General features: G+C 35.7%; 1 protein-coding gene across 1 annotated transcript in view; it reads left to right on the top strand.

Moving 5' to 3' along the window:
* The first annotated feature begins 690 nt into the window (after positions 1–690).
* LOC108969387 (UPF0047 protein YjbQ) overlaps positions 691–17,576 on the top strand; it is a 33,046-nt gene continuing 16,160 nt past the window's right edge. The window contains exons 1-2 of the mRNA XM_018934066.1: positions 691–1,019; positions 4,103–5,074. Of these exons, the coding sequence (XP_018789611.1) occupies positions 4,876–5,074 (199 nt within the window). The 5' untranslated portion in view covers positions 691–1,019; positions 4,103–4,875. The remainder of the gene's footprint in view (positions 1,020–4,102; positions 5,075–17,576) is intronic.

A 17,576-nucleotide genomic window follows, 5' to 3' on the forward strand; every position in this document is an offset into this window, starting at 1 on the left:
AATTACGGACACCCAAATATAATATGTATGTATATACATATGAATTTTAAACCTTTTCTATTTTCCCTTAAGTTGTAAAACCAATAAAAAAGATCCACCAACTAAAATAATAATAAGTCTACGAATTAAACTGGGGTGTTTTCATATTCGCCAGTAGAAAGTATCAGCATCATACATCAAATTTACATAGCTGCTTCATTTATTACATGTGATTACCCATTGACTTTTATCTAAATACTACTGATATTTTGTTTCATCTTCATTTAATACTTTAATGCTTTGTGTTTAATCCGCGTGAAAAGATCTCATATTTCTTTCCTAATTCAGATATAATTGGATTTTAACAGATGTTTTGGACGCACTTTCCTAATTTGACACTTATTATCCTGATTTGTAGATACATGTACATGTGTATATATTAAAAGATTAAAATTTAAAATACTTAATCACAATGTTTGTTTTTATTTATATACAAATTTTATTGAACTAAATTCAGCTACGAATTCCCCTATAGTGACATTCTTTAGTCAAAATTAAACTTATTAAAAAGTTATCTATGTTTACAGATCTTAGTTATTGCAAAGCATTTTAAAAACTGATTCCAAATTATTTCCAATTTGAATTGTACAAGTGCCTAGTAGATCACTGTATCATAACTATAGCGATTTCCATAGTTACTCGTTGGTTAAGCGCACGTTGGGGACAGTCTCGTTGACGTTCTCCGCAACGAGTATCAAGAAATAACAGCATAAAGAAGAACATGTAAAAAAGAATTTGCGAATTTTCAGAACTGTCAAATACTGTTTCATTTGGTCGAGAAGAAAAGTCTCAATGTGCTAGTTTTCCACACGATTTGGTAAAAGAAGAATAAATACATTAATACAATCATATTTGAGGAAATTACGTACAAGTGACTGATAGTGGTTCTATCAAACGATTTACCTTCAATTCAGCGAAAAAATCTTAAAACGCGAAGCAAGTATCGTTGACTGCATATCGATATGTTGAATATTGTACAGGTGTGTGTACGTGGCGTGCGGTGACCGAGTACTGTTATGTCAATAATTACAAAAAAAGTCCAAGAATTATGAGCATAGTATTATTATAATGAGCTACTAATACTTGGTGCATTCTTATAAATGATCAATTGCGGCCTTGTATGTGCCATTTGCTAGTGAAATATTAAATTGAGTTTTTTTTTATAAAATGCTTAGAATATTTACGTATCTTATTTCATTGCCTTCCAAAATTTCAAATCGGAAATTCAAGGAACAACAGATTTCAAAGCATTCATTTGAAGAAATTGATTTTTTATACATTTTGACTGGCGTGTTTGGCCTGCTGTCATTGCCGTACTCCGTGTAAGTCTAAGTATGTATGTTTGTGCTTAGCTAAACGTTCGAATATGTTTGGATATTTATCCAAACTCCTCGAAGGAGCCGGTCTGTTGTTATACTTGAACAAAGTCTATATAACTTAAATAATATAGCACCAAGTGGCAATTAGGGCGATAAAGCACGAATTTGCATTTAAGTTCCTTCAGTTCAGACAGTTGCTGAGACTTCGTTATATGTACATACATGTGTATATTATCGCATGTGGTCTTATATGTACCTTGATTGCGTTGTTTTTGTGCTAAAAATATAAAAAGGCCAAAAGGGCAATGACTCTTGATTACGACCACTAGAAAATTTAATATTTTAAAAATTTCAAGCATATTTTAGTTAACGCTAGAGTTACTATATATAAGCTTTCACCGATTCTATACACAGATATAAAAGCGCATTAGAAGCTAAAATATAAACTTTTTTTTTTTGCATCCTCTTTGCTTGATTACTTGCAACTTGTACTTTATTCTTTTTTTTATGTTTTTGCGCACAGCCATAATTTTACCAAAAAAATATGCAAATCATAAATTAACGAAAGGGAATATGCGAATAACATTTATGTATATATTAGGTATTACGTTAAGAAACTGAAGTTCTCGCTGGTTTTGAAATTAATTATTTGAAGTATTAACCATCGAAAATATTTGACATTTTTCCGGTTTTCCTGGCAAAGCTCGAATACCATTATTCATCTTGTGCTATGCAAAAAAGTGTTGCCTTGTGACTTCTCAACCAAAACATGTGCCATCGAAGAGAACAAATAATAATCAGACGGTGCAATACCTCTCTTAGTATTGAGGTCATAAGGAACCTCAGTTCCTTAATTCAGAATCATTCCCAGCACATATAGTCGCTTTGCAATGGTTTGGTGAGTGACTCCGATAGCTAAAGCGAGCCCTTCTTTTGTTTAACTTTTATCCTTATCGAGCAACCGTATTCGAATGTTTTGACAAACGACAGACATATTCGCATAATCATTATATATTATATTTTGGATATATTAAACTCCCCACTAATTGCTAAGTTTTAAAGTTATAAGAAAAAATTAAAAAAATATGACACTCATTTTTCGTTCGAATTTTTGGTACCATCCACCGAAAGTACTTCTGTTTACTTAAATTGGGTACATTTTTTTCAAGTAAAATATTGTTGTGCTGAAAACTCTCAATTATTTCACTTTAATGGGTAACTTAATATTTTTATTTGGAAATGCCATTGCGTTGAATGTGACAATAACACAAAATAAACATTTTTATCGCTGCAATTTGAGAAGCGGTTCTTGGCGGCATTGGGGTTAATTAAACAAATAACGAAATTAAAAATTTTTGAACGCGAGCAATCATTTATTACCAAATCAGCGTGATACAGTAACAATAACAACGACATACATATACTCTTCCCCTTCACAAAGAGATTGAGTAAACAAAATCAGACTGTATAATTTTTCTTACCCAGGAATATTAAGGATATATTAAGTTTGGCATGAAGTTTGTAACACCCAGAAGGAACCCTCGAAGACTCTTTAATGTGCATGTTTCTTTGATTTTAAGGAAATTTTACACTAAAATGTTTAACTTTTATATCCACTTACACTTCAATAAATCAAATAGTACAAAACTAATTTTAGTTCAATAATTAACTTTGGTTCAACTCCAAAATTCATACAGGATCGAACAGACATGCCGTTAAATTCTACGCGAAAAACTAATAATTTGCTATTTTTTCCTGCCATTGGGATATTCCTCTTTCTTTATTGTTTTAGTTCCATTGTAAAATATGTAGAAATCGTAACGTCATTATTTGTTAGAATGTAACCCTTTGTTGTGAACAAAAATAATTAAACAAAAGTTGCATATTTAATTAAAGTTATTTTTGTACTATTTAATATAAAATAAATGTGTAGAAGGGAATTAATGAAATGTTAATGGATATAAAAAGTTAAAAATATATGTATAAAATTCATTATAAATCAAAGAAACACTTTAATAGCAAATATCTCAAAAACCATATGTGAGCGGCAAATTTATATATTCATATATTGTCTTATTTGCTAACCGTACATACCCATTTTAACCACGAATTCGGGGAATGGTATTCTAAAATTTGTCCACTAGTTCCTCAGGTTTTGATACACATTTGAATTTGAAATTTTGCTCACCTCATTTTCTAGTTAAGGTCGGGCCACTATAGCTATACATAGCTGTCTAATTAACAGACCCATCAAAACCTAGTTCTGTTATAGAAACTTTTTTATTTGTGAAGGGTATTATAGTTTCGCTAATGTAACGAAGTAAACGTTTTTTCTTGTTCTTGTATTGGCTGAATAATTTTGTCAATTTATTTTTGATAACATATGTATATATATACATATACATATATGTACATACATACGGCTTATAACAGTCAGTTATTTACTTCAATCAATAAAATGAGTTTTATTCTAAAGATCTTATAATATTAATAGATTTAATATTAAAGATGATAGCTGATTATTACCATTATATTTTATAAAATATATGTTTGTACAGTAAGACGATTACATTTAAATTGCCTGTATTTCGACCTAAAGTTAGTGTGCTTAAGTTGACCTATAAAACATAATTTATTATAAATTAATTTTTAAGTTAAACCATGTTATATTATGTATACATATGTCCATATGTTCTACAAGTAAAAGTTTGAATGACATGTCTTTTGCTTCTTTTTAATTTCAGGTGCTTTCCCAATAGATTTGAGCGTAGTAACCAGAATGCAATAATTTCAAGTGGAAACGTGTGCGGCTTAGTGTCTTTAAAAATATAAATCGAGAAAGCACAAGATATTTTACCACGTGTACCCAACCACGAGTTCTGCAGTATACATCATTGCTATAGATTTGGGTGAAAATAATACACAGGAAACAATTTACAACCGCTCTGCGAATTGCATAGTCAATTCAAAGTTTAAGCCAGACAACGAGTAGTGTCAGCTTAGTTGCATTGTAACGATCAATTCAAGAAATTGTCGGTTGATTTCGATTTTAATAGGAAGATAGAAAAAAGTATACGCGTTGTGAAAAAATTAGTAATAATTTACAAGCGACTTTACTGCCAAAACGTCGACGAAAAATACAAGCAAAAAATCACCAGCAATTATTGCTGCTTCAGGCCCGACAGCAGGTGGTCGCCGATCGAGCAAAGTGGTAACAGTGGCAGCGGCAGCAGCATCATCTGCTGCTAAAACAACGGCAACGACGACAACAACGGTGATTCCATCGTCATCAGGTGGTGGTGCAGGCACTGGTGCTGGTGTGGCGTCAGGAACAGGTGGTGCAAGCGGTGGTGGCGGCGGCGGCGGTGCACATAGTCGCAGTGGACGACGCAGTCATAGCAGCACTATACCGCAACAGCAGCAGCAGCACACTATTAGCAACACCAGAAGCGGTCACAACATTAAGACTAGTGCGAGCCGCAATAGCAACATTCGCAGTTCTTCGTCCAATAGCACAATGGCATCGTCCAATCACCGTGGTGGCGGAGGTGGTGGCGGTGTTGGCGGTAATTCGGGCCTGCAAATTGGCTCGGCGTGGTTTCAACGCAAAATCAATTTACGACCACAGCATCGAGGTGTTCATTTAGTCACAGAAGAGATACTCCGACAGATGCCCGAATTAGGGCAGTTTTCAGTGGGATTGTGTCACGTGCAAAGTAAGTAAATTTTCGTTTATTAAATATTCAAAAAAAACACTCTTGCAAGAGACGGAATGTGAAATGCATATTATAGTGCTTTATGCTATGTGTATAAAAAATATATTATAAATTGAACAGAACTTATTTCATGAGCTATCACACCTCGGCCCACAGTGTAATGTTACTATATATACATAAATATGACAGTTTAACATTGCAATAAAACATTTTATGATCTGTAGTAATGAGGTTTCTTTAAAAGCCAAAATCAACTTTATTGATTTGTTGTCGTTGAGATGTTTACTTCACAAGTGGCAAATTAACTAAATTAGTTCTACTTATAAGAGAGTACACACGCAAAAACAACGCCTCTTCAAGCTTATGTGACATACATATGTACATCGTTTTAAAAAAATTAACTTATTGCTTTAATCATATCAGGGGACAAGTATATGTACCTACTTGTATTTTGAGTCGTGAAATTTGCCTTCTTAATTATAACCTCACCTCTTCAACTGCTCCGAGACTCTTGTTATTGCTTTCTAATAAATTAGAAGTGTTAGACATTTTCTTTCTAAATTAACCTACAAATGTTCGCAAAATTAAAAAGGAAGTATAGTTCTTTTATGTAGCAGTAATTTTGAATTTGTTATAGAAATCGGAAGATTTTTGCTGGCTGACTAGGTTTACCAATAACCTAAATATGTGAATTAATACTAAACTTGCAAACAAGCAAAATGGCGAAATATATAAAGGGCGATCGATTTTGAGGTTCCCCACTTTTTTTTTAAAGAAAAAACACTAAAACTTTCAATTTAATGGGGAATGTTTATTATCATTCGATATATTTTTCCTTGGCATTTATTTTTTTTTTGAAGAAATATGGACCGATGATTCCACTTTCCCATAAGCCACACTAAACCGTTTTCTATCTATAGCAGCTCTTGAATCTCTTCAGGTTCTTTTTCGTCCCATTAAGACATTGAGCTTCATCGCTTAACAAAATTTGGCTCGAAACTCCGGACCACGACGGGATGCCTCTTGATGTCTCCCATCGAACACTCACATAGCGAGACGCTTATGCTCCCAGTTAAGGAGCATAATGAACTACTCTCCAAGCAGTTCCTGCTGGGATGTTTTCGTAGAAATCATCCTTGCAGTCATCTGCTTGGAGCGGAACCGCCTCCTCCTTGATCACGTCGACGACATCGCCGACAGGACCTCGAACGCTACAGACTTCCGACAGGCACTGACCGCCATTCACAGYGSMRCCATCAACACCTTCACCGACTCCCTCCCCGTGAATGGCGTACTTGGAGTCAAATCACCACCCATAGCAGACGAAGAGCTCGAGTTGCCGCGAGAAACGCGAGTGAMCCTTGYRCAACTTCGTTCTGGATATTGTAGCAGGTTAAACTCCTACCTATCCAGAATAGACYCMGACATACTCAACGTATGTCCTGCATGCAACGAGTCTCCGCATTACACTGACCACCTCTTTGCATGCCCAACCAACCCCACCCATCTAACACCCTTTTCCCTTTGGTCCGACCCCGTCGATACAGCACGTTTCGTGGGCCTCCCGTTAGATGACATCGATGACAACACTGATAACCCTCACCATCCCAACGGGGACTGATAACCGTTAAAACAACAACAATAACAACAACAACATGTCGCTTGGGAGGTCCCAGTTCTTACAATTTAAGAAATTTCGCTATATGTGAACAGTCTTCCTCAAAAGTGAAGGTACAGTAAATAAAGTTTTGAACAAATGTCAAGCTACAACTAAAGACATTGCCTTCTATTCAAACCTCACCGTTGTCAGTATTTTGTAGGATACCCTCTAGTTCTTTTAACTGATCTAAATGAATTTTTTGGTGAATTCGCTGATAATGTTGCTCCATTCCTCTAACATAACCTTCCTAAGTGCATAAAAGAGTTAGGGTTCCAGGTAGACGCTGTCGCTCCGGCCTTTTACCAAATACTAGCAAAATACCGTATGAGCAATGTAGTATTTTGCTGATAACAATACTATGATGTTTCATTGTGGCATTTGTATAAACACAGCTAAAAAAAGGGTAACAAATTTTGCTAAAAGCTTTTACACAAAAGCTCTTCGAAATATTCTGTCAAAATGACTTAAAAAAATTAATTATTGAAATGTAGAACAAAAAATTTTTCACAATTTTTCTTCCGGAAAAGCAGGAAATGTCTCATTTTAAGTGAGGACTTTACAGAAACTTCAACCAAATAGCTTTTTTGCGATGAAAATAGAGTAACTTTAGAGTATTTTAAATAATTGAACTTATTTTCTCCATAACACACAACAACATATTTATTGTTTACAATTTTTTTTTTAATATTTAATGCCTATGAAATAAGGCTATGATTTGAGTTTACTACATTGCCATGTGTGTCACCAACGTAGTAAATAGAATACCATGATAGCTTTACTATGGTATTGTTACTACATGTCTGCCTCGGGTACTATGGAATTTTTCTGCGTGTATTCCTAAATATGGATATCTTCATTAAGAAAATAAAATTTAAAAAATCGAATTTTTGAAAATTGCAACCCTTTAATCTCTCTTCTCCTGATACTAGTTTGAAGCTCATATCGATGTGGTTTAAAACATATGAACATTGTACAGCAACCACATTCAAACTTTGTGGAGCAATGTGCTTAAGATCATTGTCATGCCGAGACGTTGGAATACAATTTTTTTTTTTTTTTGGAAATATGTGCCAAAATTAACCTGAAAAACGCTTCCAAAGTGTCCTTTTTTAAAAACAAGACATCGCACGTTTGTGGTATTTAATTTATAAGCTGTAAAATATCCCCTCAAAAATAATACAGGATCATTCTTAAAATTTTTTATTTAACACAAAATTTTTCTAATACTTCGCTATTTTATAAAAATAATTTTAACTTTAATTGTTTGAATAAAAGAAAAGAAAGTTAGGTTACTAAGAAATAGAAAGCAATTGTATATAATTTAGTCAGTTACGTGTATGGTACTTTTCAAAACAGTCCTTATTTTTTGCCTGACAAAGGGTAACCTTACATTTTTGGCATCTTACTCTCGATCGACTTCCGCAATTATTGCGACAAACAATCGGCGAATCATCTAAAATTGAAGGCCAGTGGTCATAGCGATCATAACGTATGTCATCAGGTGCATCATGAGGTCGATATTTTGTTCCGTAAAAGTCTTCAGGCAATTTAAAATGTTCAACCTGATCAGGAGCTTCGAATAAGCTGCTAGTACAGTGCCAAGCTCCATTTTGAATGTTAGAAATGACTTGACTTTCGACTTTGGTAGTCCGAAAATCTTGCAGTTCCTCTGTATTACATCCATGAATTATAGATTGGCCGATCAAGAAAGTGAAAAAACACCTTGACAGTCCATTTTTTTGTCTTCATTTTAATTCTGTAATATTCGAGCATTTGATCACACAAATCAACTCCCTCCCATAAACATGTTATAGTTTTCAATTACTGAAGGTATTTCAACGGGCAACCGACGTTTCAGATTTCTATTCCACCTCTCAACTTCCCCAACGGGGTCCTTTCCACATTTACTTGAACCAACTATAACCACTTTTGTATCCTTCCATTTCACAAGAGCTACGTTATTATTATTCATAAACTGGCATATATCACCTCGATTCATGTCTTTATCCAGAGGGAATTTAACACATTTAGGTATCCTGTTTGCCATTATTGCACCTGTTGCAGGATAATCCATTTGGTAAAGCGGTACTACGGGTGGTATTGTAGTAAAAAACCTGTCGAAATATATTTGGCTACCTTTCGGTAAGTTTTTTTATTAGTCGCAAAACTATAGATGGCCCATGTTCAAGACCGCAGTCTTCAAATGTCTCTGCCCCTTGGAAGACTTCAAAATCTACTACAATGCCTGTAGAAGTTGCGCATACAAGATKTTTTAATCCAATAGGCCGGGGTTTTGATCTGATTACTTGCCGAGCAGGGCATCTTCCAGTGAATGCTATCATTTGCTCGTCAGTCGAGTCAACAAAATGTATGTCTGACCGTAGTTGGAGAAATTTGTCTCGAGACATTAAATTAAATATGGCAGGAATTTTGCATTCATTTGACCAGTACATTCTTAAAGCAGGGTAGCCCAGGCAGCCCATTATGATTGCACACCCGTAAAATCATTTTATATCGGCTGTTAAATAACGCGCCTCTTGACCACGATTAGCCAAGACGTACTTTTTGGTAAATTTCACCACATTCTCATAGTGGTATTCCGGAAAATAATTATTTAAGTATTCTAAAGGTGTCTTCATCCTTATTTGCTTTTGGCAACCATAACTTATAGGAAGCTGTGTGTTCGGAAAGGGTGCATTTTCCAAATTTCTCTCCTGGGGTGGGGTTTTGGTTTGGCGTTCGATGACGGTTGTATGACCGCTGGGCCCGCGAAGTATGATTGTTGAGCTTCTGGATTCCCTTCATCGTCATCTGTACTTTTATCGCTTTCTTCTCCACCAGCGTTTACGTTAATCGGAGTCCAAGTTTCATCTACATTGTCATCATCATCACTGAAGTCTATATCAGATTGATCTAAAATGTCTAGGACTGGTTCAACGTCATCGCTGTTGCCCAAATCGAAAAATCTTCATTGAAATTGGGAAGATAACACATTTGTGAGCATGCAACGAAACTGTACTGTGTGACTGAATAACACAATTGTGATATCTGTATTTTACTGCCCTCCAATTAATAATAACTATCAGCAAATTAATTTAAATGAGCACAATCACCTGAGAAATTTTATGGTAACTTCAATCACTATCATAATTTTAGTTTTATATGTTTAAAAAGAATAAAAACACTCACCACTTCTAGGCATGTCGAAGCTTGCTAAATTACTCTTTGAAACTAAAGCTTGTGATCCGCTATTTATCGTTGAAATGTTTTTTTTTTGCAGTTCTATTGAAAAACAGTGCTCATAATCACTGCTTGCAGGTCAACATATGAAAAAAAATTTTGTTTTAGGCTTTTAGCTAGGTCTGAAAGGGTTAGAGCACTTTAATTCGTCTTATTTTGTAGAATAACTAAACACGAATTTCGGTCTTATTATTTTTGACAACAACTACTACTCCGCAGCTACCATGCATCCCAACACCACAGCCTCCATGTTTAACAGTTTTAACCGTATTTTTTAGGTTAAGCGCTTCTGGTGCTTTGCGCCAAACCCTTTTAAGTACATTTGCGTCAAATATGCAAAATTTTGTCCCACAACTCCAAAGTCTTGTTACAAAAAGCATTTCTTTGATTATTGAACTCACACCGCTACAACTTCGTTTTGGACGTTCTATTCACTGATTACAAATGGGGTTTCTTTTACTGTACGTAAAATGTTTTTCTTGCTATTGCTTCGAGAGGCATTTTTCTAGCTTCGTCTCCGATGGTCCATCGGTTGGGTCCAAATTTCGTTCAACCGTTCGAGCATTTCGAGTGGTAACTGGCGAATGACACGCATGATGTTTTGCTCTAAAGCCTGAATCGAAGCGGGGTTGTCCGCATAGACATAAGACTTTACATATCCTCACAGGAAAAAGCCTAACGGTGCGATCTTGCTGGCCAATCGACCGGCCCAAAACCTGAAATTATCTGGTCACCGAAGTTTTCTCTTAGCCAGTGGCGCCATCTTATCGACTCTTGACTTCTTGGAACTTTTTAAGAGCCGAGATCTGTCAAAAAACGGACCTCTACCTCTACTTGGATCACCCGTTATTAACGGCAGTTTTTTTTTCTCGATGACAAACTGAGTTGTACACGACAAACTCTTTCGCCATTTCTCTCGTTGCGATTTGTCAGTTGGGGCACAAAACATTGGTAAGTTGCTTCCATGAAATATTTTGCGCAAGCAGCAAGTATTGGAACTTTCTTTAATTATTAAAAAAATGTTCTTTAGAAATTTGTTTATTTTTGAATTTCAAATTTTGAATTTTTGGATAAACGTAAGGGTTAAATTTATGACAAATAAGCGAAATTAAATGCCAAATATTTATTTCCCGTTGTTGAATACACGATGGTCATGTCATTATGTTCAATTGTGTACGAAATATGGTTTCGTATTTCTTTTCCACCAATCTGTCCGTACATAAAATACACTAGGTCCATAACATATGTACATAGTATATATATGTGTACGTACATATGAAATTTAGCGCCGTTTTTATTAATCGATTGTGATTGTTTCGGTGTTGACATATTCGTTCGTATGTGCAGACGCTTAAACCTAAATTTATGCCTTCACATATGTACTATGTACTATTTAGTTATAGTTTTACATTGCTATGACTGTAAGTGCTTATGTGTATGTATGTATATTATTTGCTCATTACACTTACCCCGCAACACAATCCAAAACCATTCGGTGCGACTCGGTCGCGGCAGTGAATGAAATTGAGGTTTTCATACGTTGTCTATCATCCTGTACCCTTCGTGTTGCTTCGACATTATTTCAAGTTCTGTCCTCTCAGCCCGTTTTCATCTACAGCATATATGGGATTGTTATTGCTGCAATTGCTTAGTCCTTTTTAATTTGCTCTTTAATTCTACCGACTAAACAAAAATTGAGGTCAAGCTTGGTTACGGATTGTGCTGTGTTGTGCTGCAGTGGAGCGAAGTGTGGCACAACTCTTGGTATAAGAGATAAAGGCATATGGCAAGGTCTTTTCAAATGTCTTTTATGTATTAACTTTTCGATTTGCTTTTTTGTTTTGTTTTATTACAATCTCTCTTTGCATTGTTATTTGTAGTATTATTAAATTCAGACTCAACATGTCCCACAAGGCTATTTTAGCTTCATGCAACGAATGGATGTTTTTAATACTCTCACTGATTTTGAATAAATATAGTTATGTATATCTATTAAAACAAAATTTTTCAAACTCAAATATTGTCGACATACGACGACGTTGACATAGTTCAGCGCATTAAAAGACAGCGGCTACGCTGGCTAGGTCATGTTGCCCGGATGGACGAAAACACTCCAGCTCTGAAAGTATTCGACGCAGTACCCGCCGGGGGCAGCAGAGGAAGGCCTCCACTCCGTTGGAAGGACCAAGTGGAGAAGGACCTGGCTTCACTTGGAATATCTAATTGGCGCCACGTAGCGAAAAGAAGAAACGACTGGCGCGCTGCTGTTAACTCGGTTATAATCGCGTAAGCGGTGTCTACGCCAATCAAGAAGAAGAAGAATATTTTCGAAAATCGTATAAAATATTAAAATATGAAATTTTTAAAATTAAAAATAATTTCCATTAGTGACAGTACTTAATTCCCCATAAACAGTCACCATACGGGGCTACATAGTAAATATATAGTATACATACATTGTGACAAAAAGCACCCGGAAAACTCCCCGGTTAAATGATATTTCAAAAATATATATTTTGCTAAGTTGGCAAGACTGTAATTGATTACTATGCCAAATATTAGCGCGATCTGCCAACCAATTTGTTTACAGCCTCTGCTTGAGGTGCCTTTAGTGCGTTTCGATTTTTACAATATATAAAAATATCGAACAAAGAATTTGTTCCAAATTTTGTATTTCTAACCAAATTTCGTGTGTGGAATCGTTGTGAATGTTATAAAAAGCTTACGGTGATTCAAAAAAAAAAAAAAAAAAAAAACCAACGAGTGGTACAAAGCCCTCAAAGATGGTGGAGAGATCGTTGAAGAAATGCCTCGTTCTGAACGAAGAGAGCTCGACATCTCTCGCGAGTCCGTTCGAATGATTTTGATGGATATAATGCGAGCGGGTCGCCGCACACCAGTCGACTTTTTTTTAATACTTATATTTTTAAATTCGTGATATCTTTCGATGTTATTCGAATAGCACCTGTTGGCGAGAGTTATTCTGCGCTGGATTTCAAGGCTGACATTTTTGTTGCTGTTAATACTGGTTCCAAGATAGATGAAATTATCTACGACTTCGAAGGTACGACTGTCAACAGTGACATGGGAGCCAAGTCATGACGACTGCTTGTTAGATGACAGGAGATATTTCGTCTTGCTCTCATTCACTACCAAACCCATTTGCTTCATTTCTTTGTCCCACCTGGAGAAAGCAGAACTAACGGCGCGGTTGTTGATTGAAATGATATCAATATCATCGGCGTACGCCAGCAGTTGTACTCTTGTAGAAGACGGTAGTTTCTCCGTTTAGTTCTGCAGCTCGAATTATTTTCTGCAAAAGTATATTGAAGAAGTCGCCTTGTGTGAAATCTCGTTTGGTATCGAACTACTCGGAGAGGCCCGTCCCGATCTTGACGGAGGTTTTGGTTGATTTTCCAGGACTGAAACCAGGTCCAATCAGTTGACGGTGGGATTTAATTTTTCACGATAGTTGGCAAAGATGGTGGGGCCCTCTTTTTTATGAATTGGGCCCAGCACACTTAAATTTCAATCGTCGGGTACGCTTTCTTCCGACCATATTCTACAAAGAAGCTGATGCATACTCGTTATCAGTTCTTCGCCGCCGTATTTGAATAGCACAGACGGCAATTCATCGGACCCGCCGTGTTATTATTCTTCAGAAAAGTGTTTTTGGGTTATTCTTTAGGGAGTTATGGCACTTAAGTATTATTATAAGTAAGGCGGAAGGATGCTCTAAGATCATGTAAGTCTTCAAAAACAATTCGCCTTGATTTTCTGATCATTTTAATATCGTATGTGGTTCTCTGGCTATATTATTTATTGTTGTAATTACAAAATAAAAATGACGTGACAAGTTAAAGCAATGAATTTAATAATAAAAAAAAAGTAACAGGTTTGGCGTAGCTTGAAATGTAATCACTAATTTGAAATAGGTTTACACCATCAAACGATCAGCAGTTAATATTCAATAAAGAGGTGCCAATAAGAGGCTTGTTCAAAGCTCAATTGCTGAATCCGGTAATGGAGGAAATCAAAGGTAAACTGCGGAGGGGATGGAAATCAATATTCATATGTCTTGGCCTCAATTGAATGTGGTTAAAAAATGCAAAGCACTGCAAGCAATAAAAATGCATCAACGTGTTAACATCATTTGCATAGCAAAATCAGACACACACGTGTATAAAGGTGGGTATGTGTGTTTAATGATGTGAACAAAGTGTGTACCTTATAACCATTGAGAGTCGTCATTCCGTCGCTTGTTATGCACTTCTGGTCATATGCAGACATATGTATTTTTTTCATGTGCCCTCATATACATGTACATATCTAACATAGTACAGGGTTTTCCAATAAGAGTGATATGATTTTTACTTTTCCACTAAATCGAGTCGTGTCCTGAATAGCATATTCAATATTGACTTCTAAAGCTTGAAGAGAGTCTGGATTATTGCTAAAGACCAATGACTTCAAATAATCCAACAATACATGATCTAATGATGTTAAATCACAACTTCTTGGATGTCATTCAATGTCACAATTTCTTGAAATAAGCGAAACCGCAAACTTTACTCGCAATAATTCGGTTGCTGCACGTGCTGTGTGGCACGTAGCCTCGTCGTGTTGAAACCAGTTGTTGGCAAGATCAACTTAATCCAATTCCGGGCGTATAAAGTTGGTTATCATCGATTTACTACACACTGCTCTCCATTGACAGTAACGGTGTCGCCAGCTTCATTTCGAAAGAAGTATGGATCGATGATTCCACACGACCAAAAATCACACCAAAAAATTTGTGGATTTTCTTCGCATCAGAATCGACAGTTATGTTTATTTACCGCACCACTCAGCTGAATGTGAGCCTCGAGCCATCAGTTCTTGATTGATAATAATTTTATACGGATGCAAGCCAAATCCTTTCTCAAAATCCATCAGTTGGTGCTTTGAGACAGTCTTGAGAACGTCTTGGAATCGACAATTGCGGTCTTCAGCGACACTTGCTTGACGGCAGCAATATTTGCATTACTTCGATGAATAGGGAGCACAGGTGGACGATTATTAAGATTATGAAATGACAAAAGCGGACGAAAGGTTGCAATTGGAGAACGCTTACAAATCATATAATCCCTATTGGAAAACCTGGTATTCATATACTTATGCAAAAGTTAGTTTAAAATTTGTTTTATAGTTTATCTTTGTGCTGTGCTTTATGTTTTAACACTTCCTCATGCGCAGGCTCATCTACATATATGCATACGTATGTGAATAAATATATATGTATATATAATTCTATAAAACTCGCAGCAAAATTATGTGGCTAGAAAATTCACTGAATTCGTACCGGTTAACTACTGACCAGTTCATTGCCTCTATAAAAACGTGTAAATGGGGAAGCTGAATATATTAGAAAATAAGTTCAGACGGTTAGGTGCTCTATGATGTTGAAATGGTTATTACATACGATTCAATTTAGTTGTAAATATTGTTGTTGTTCCCGGTTATTCAGTCTCTGGTGGCAGGCAACATGCTATTTCGAGCAAATTATGTTAGACGAATTCGTTTCAAAGGGCTTGCAAAAAGGTGGTTAGAGTCAGGCAGAGACTCAGTGCATGCAGCCATAGATAGATAAGACATCCGGGTCGGTTCTGAATAGGTAGGATTTTAACTTGCTACAGTATTCACAACGAAGTTGCTCAAGGGTCACTCAAAATCTGCGAGATGATTGGGGCTTTTTTCAACTATAAATGACAGTTTGACTCTCAAAGAACAGTGAAAGACGTTTAATGTATGTCTGAAGTTCGTTGCGTTCGTAGTTTGGTCGGTAACAGTAGGCGGTATTTTATCCGGCCAAGGGTTAGCACTTCGGTTATCTAACGTTACTAGGATCGGTAAATAGTAAGATTTTATTTGGGTATAAGTGTGTTAGATGAATTTGTTGGAGGGCACAGTTTAAGGCTTGAGCCTGCGTAACTAGGTGCACACAGGGTGCGGTATTCGCTTAGAATTTCGCTTCTTCTGTGAACCTTAACAGTTACCGTACACCTGAGATTGTGGTAAAAAACATTGTGCAAAAAATTCAATTGCAAACTAGTACGACCCACAGTGTACTGACTGCAAGCAAACCAATTGGCAAGTAGTTTGCGTTCTGTGTTACAGTTTTGATTGCATAGTGTGAAGACAAAAACCACCAATGGACTCATTCAGCCTATCACCTGTCTGTATCATTATGCGCCGACTACTCACCTCTTTGCTTTCCTTCTGTCTGTGCGTGTTGCCTTTTTCTACTGTGTCGGATGCGTGCTTGCAGTCTTCTTTATATTGCATTTATTTATTTCACTACGAATATGCTAACGAAGGTGATTTAATTTGGGTCATATTGCTACATTAACATCGCACAGCACTATGTTTGCCATTGCAAAAACAACATGTCCGCTATAACCTAATTTGCAAGGATATCTGCGGTTGTAAAGACAGAAACAGATTTCTTCAATGCGGAAGCTTTCTTTGCTTTTGATTTTCTTTTACAGTGCGAGTATATTGTCGTAGAACAGTTTCCATTTGTTTTTAGGCTTTTGTTAATGACGGATTTTAGTGAAATAAAATATTTTCCATTTGATTTGACTTATTTTACGAACGAATCTACATTTACATTCTTAGAATAATTTGCAAACAGCTGGAAAAGAGTTCACTCATATGGCAATATAGATTCTGTTCCTTAATCAAGAAGTTTCAAACATGTAAGAAATCAATCGTTTGTATTTTTTAACTTTTTTTCTACGAAAAAATTTCACCCATGTTTGTTTTCATACAATTCTTTTGATTTCATCATAAATATATATACATGACTTGGCATATTGTCTCCAGTAACTACTAAATAAATATTCAAAAAAGGATTTTAGCTTCTAAGAACAACTTTAACCTCTTTCCATACCCTTTAAGATCTGACGACTGTGGCGCACAAATTAAGGATAATTTGGATCCAAAGAATTGTCGATCTGACTGAAAGCACTTGTAGGAGCAAGGGGTTAGGGGGAGTAAGAGGAACACAATGAATGAAAGGAATGAAAGGAATGACAATTTTCAGTATTTTTTTGTTGCTTTTCAAACCTGTTATATTACAAAAGTAATAATATGGCATTATTATAGAATGTGCTGACTTGAAGTCACGTTTCAAAACAAAAAAAAAAAAAAACAAAAATTAATAAATAAATATAAAAAGTTAAAGTTGTTTGTGTTGACCCTGTTCCAAAAAAAGGTACTTGCGGTGACATCCATAAGTCCTTGGAGATTCATCTAAAATTAATCGGACAAAAAATTAGTTTTATAAATAGATAATCCTGGGCCTGATCGGAGGATTTTTTTTTTTCAAAATTAACAAAATGGTGGCCTCAGAAATTTTTTTCTCAAATTTTGCAAAAAAAAATCAAAAGTTTTTTGAAAAAAAAATCCCGAGTTTTTTATGTATTCTAAAAGCTGTATAAATTTCATTAAAATCTATTGAGCAGGTTTCGAGTTACCGTTGTCACCAGTTCAAAAAACATAGTTTTGAGAAAAACGCGTTAAAAGTTTCACACTAGCGCTTTGAAGTGCCGAGCTCTCTTG

Source organism: Bactrocera latifrons, unplaced genomic scaffold (assembly GCF_001853355.1).
Source record: "Bactrocera latifrons isolate USDA-ARS-PBARC rearing strain unplaced genomic scaffold, ASM185335v1 scaffold_25, whole genome shotgun sequence".
Lineage (NCBI taxonomy): Eukaryota > Metazoa > Arthropoda > Insecta > Diptera > Tephritidae > Bactrocera > Bactrocera latifrons.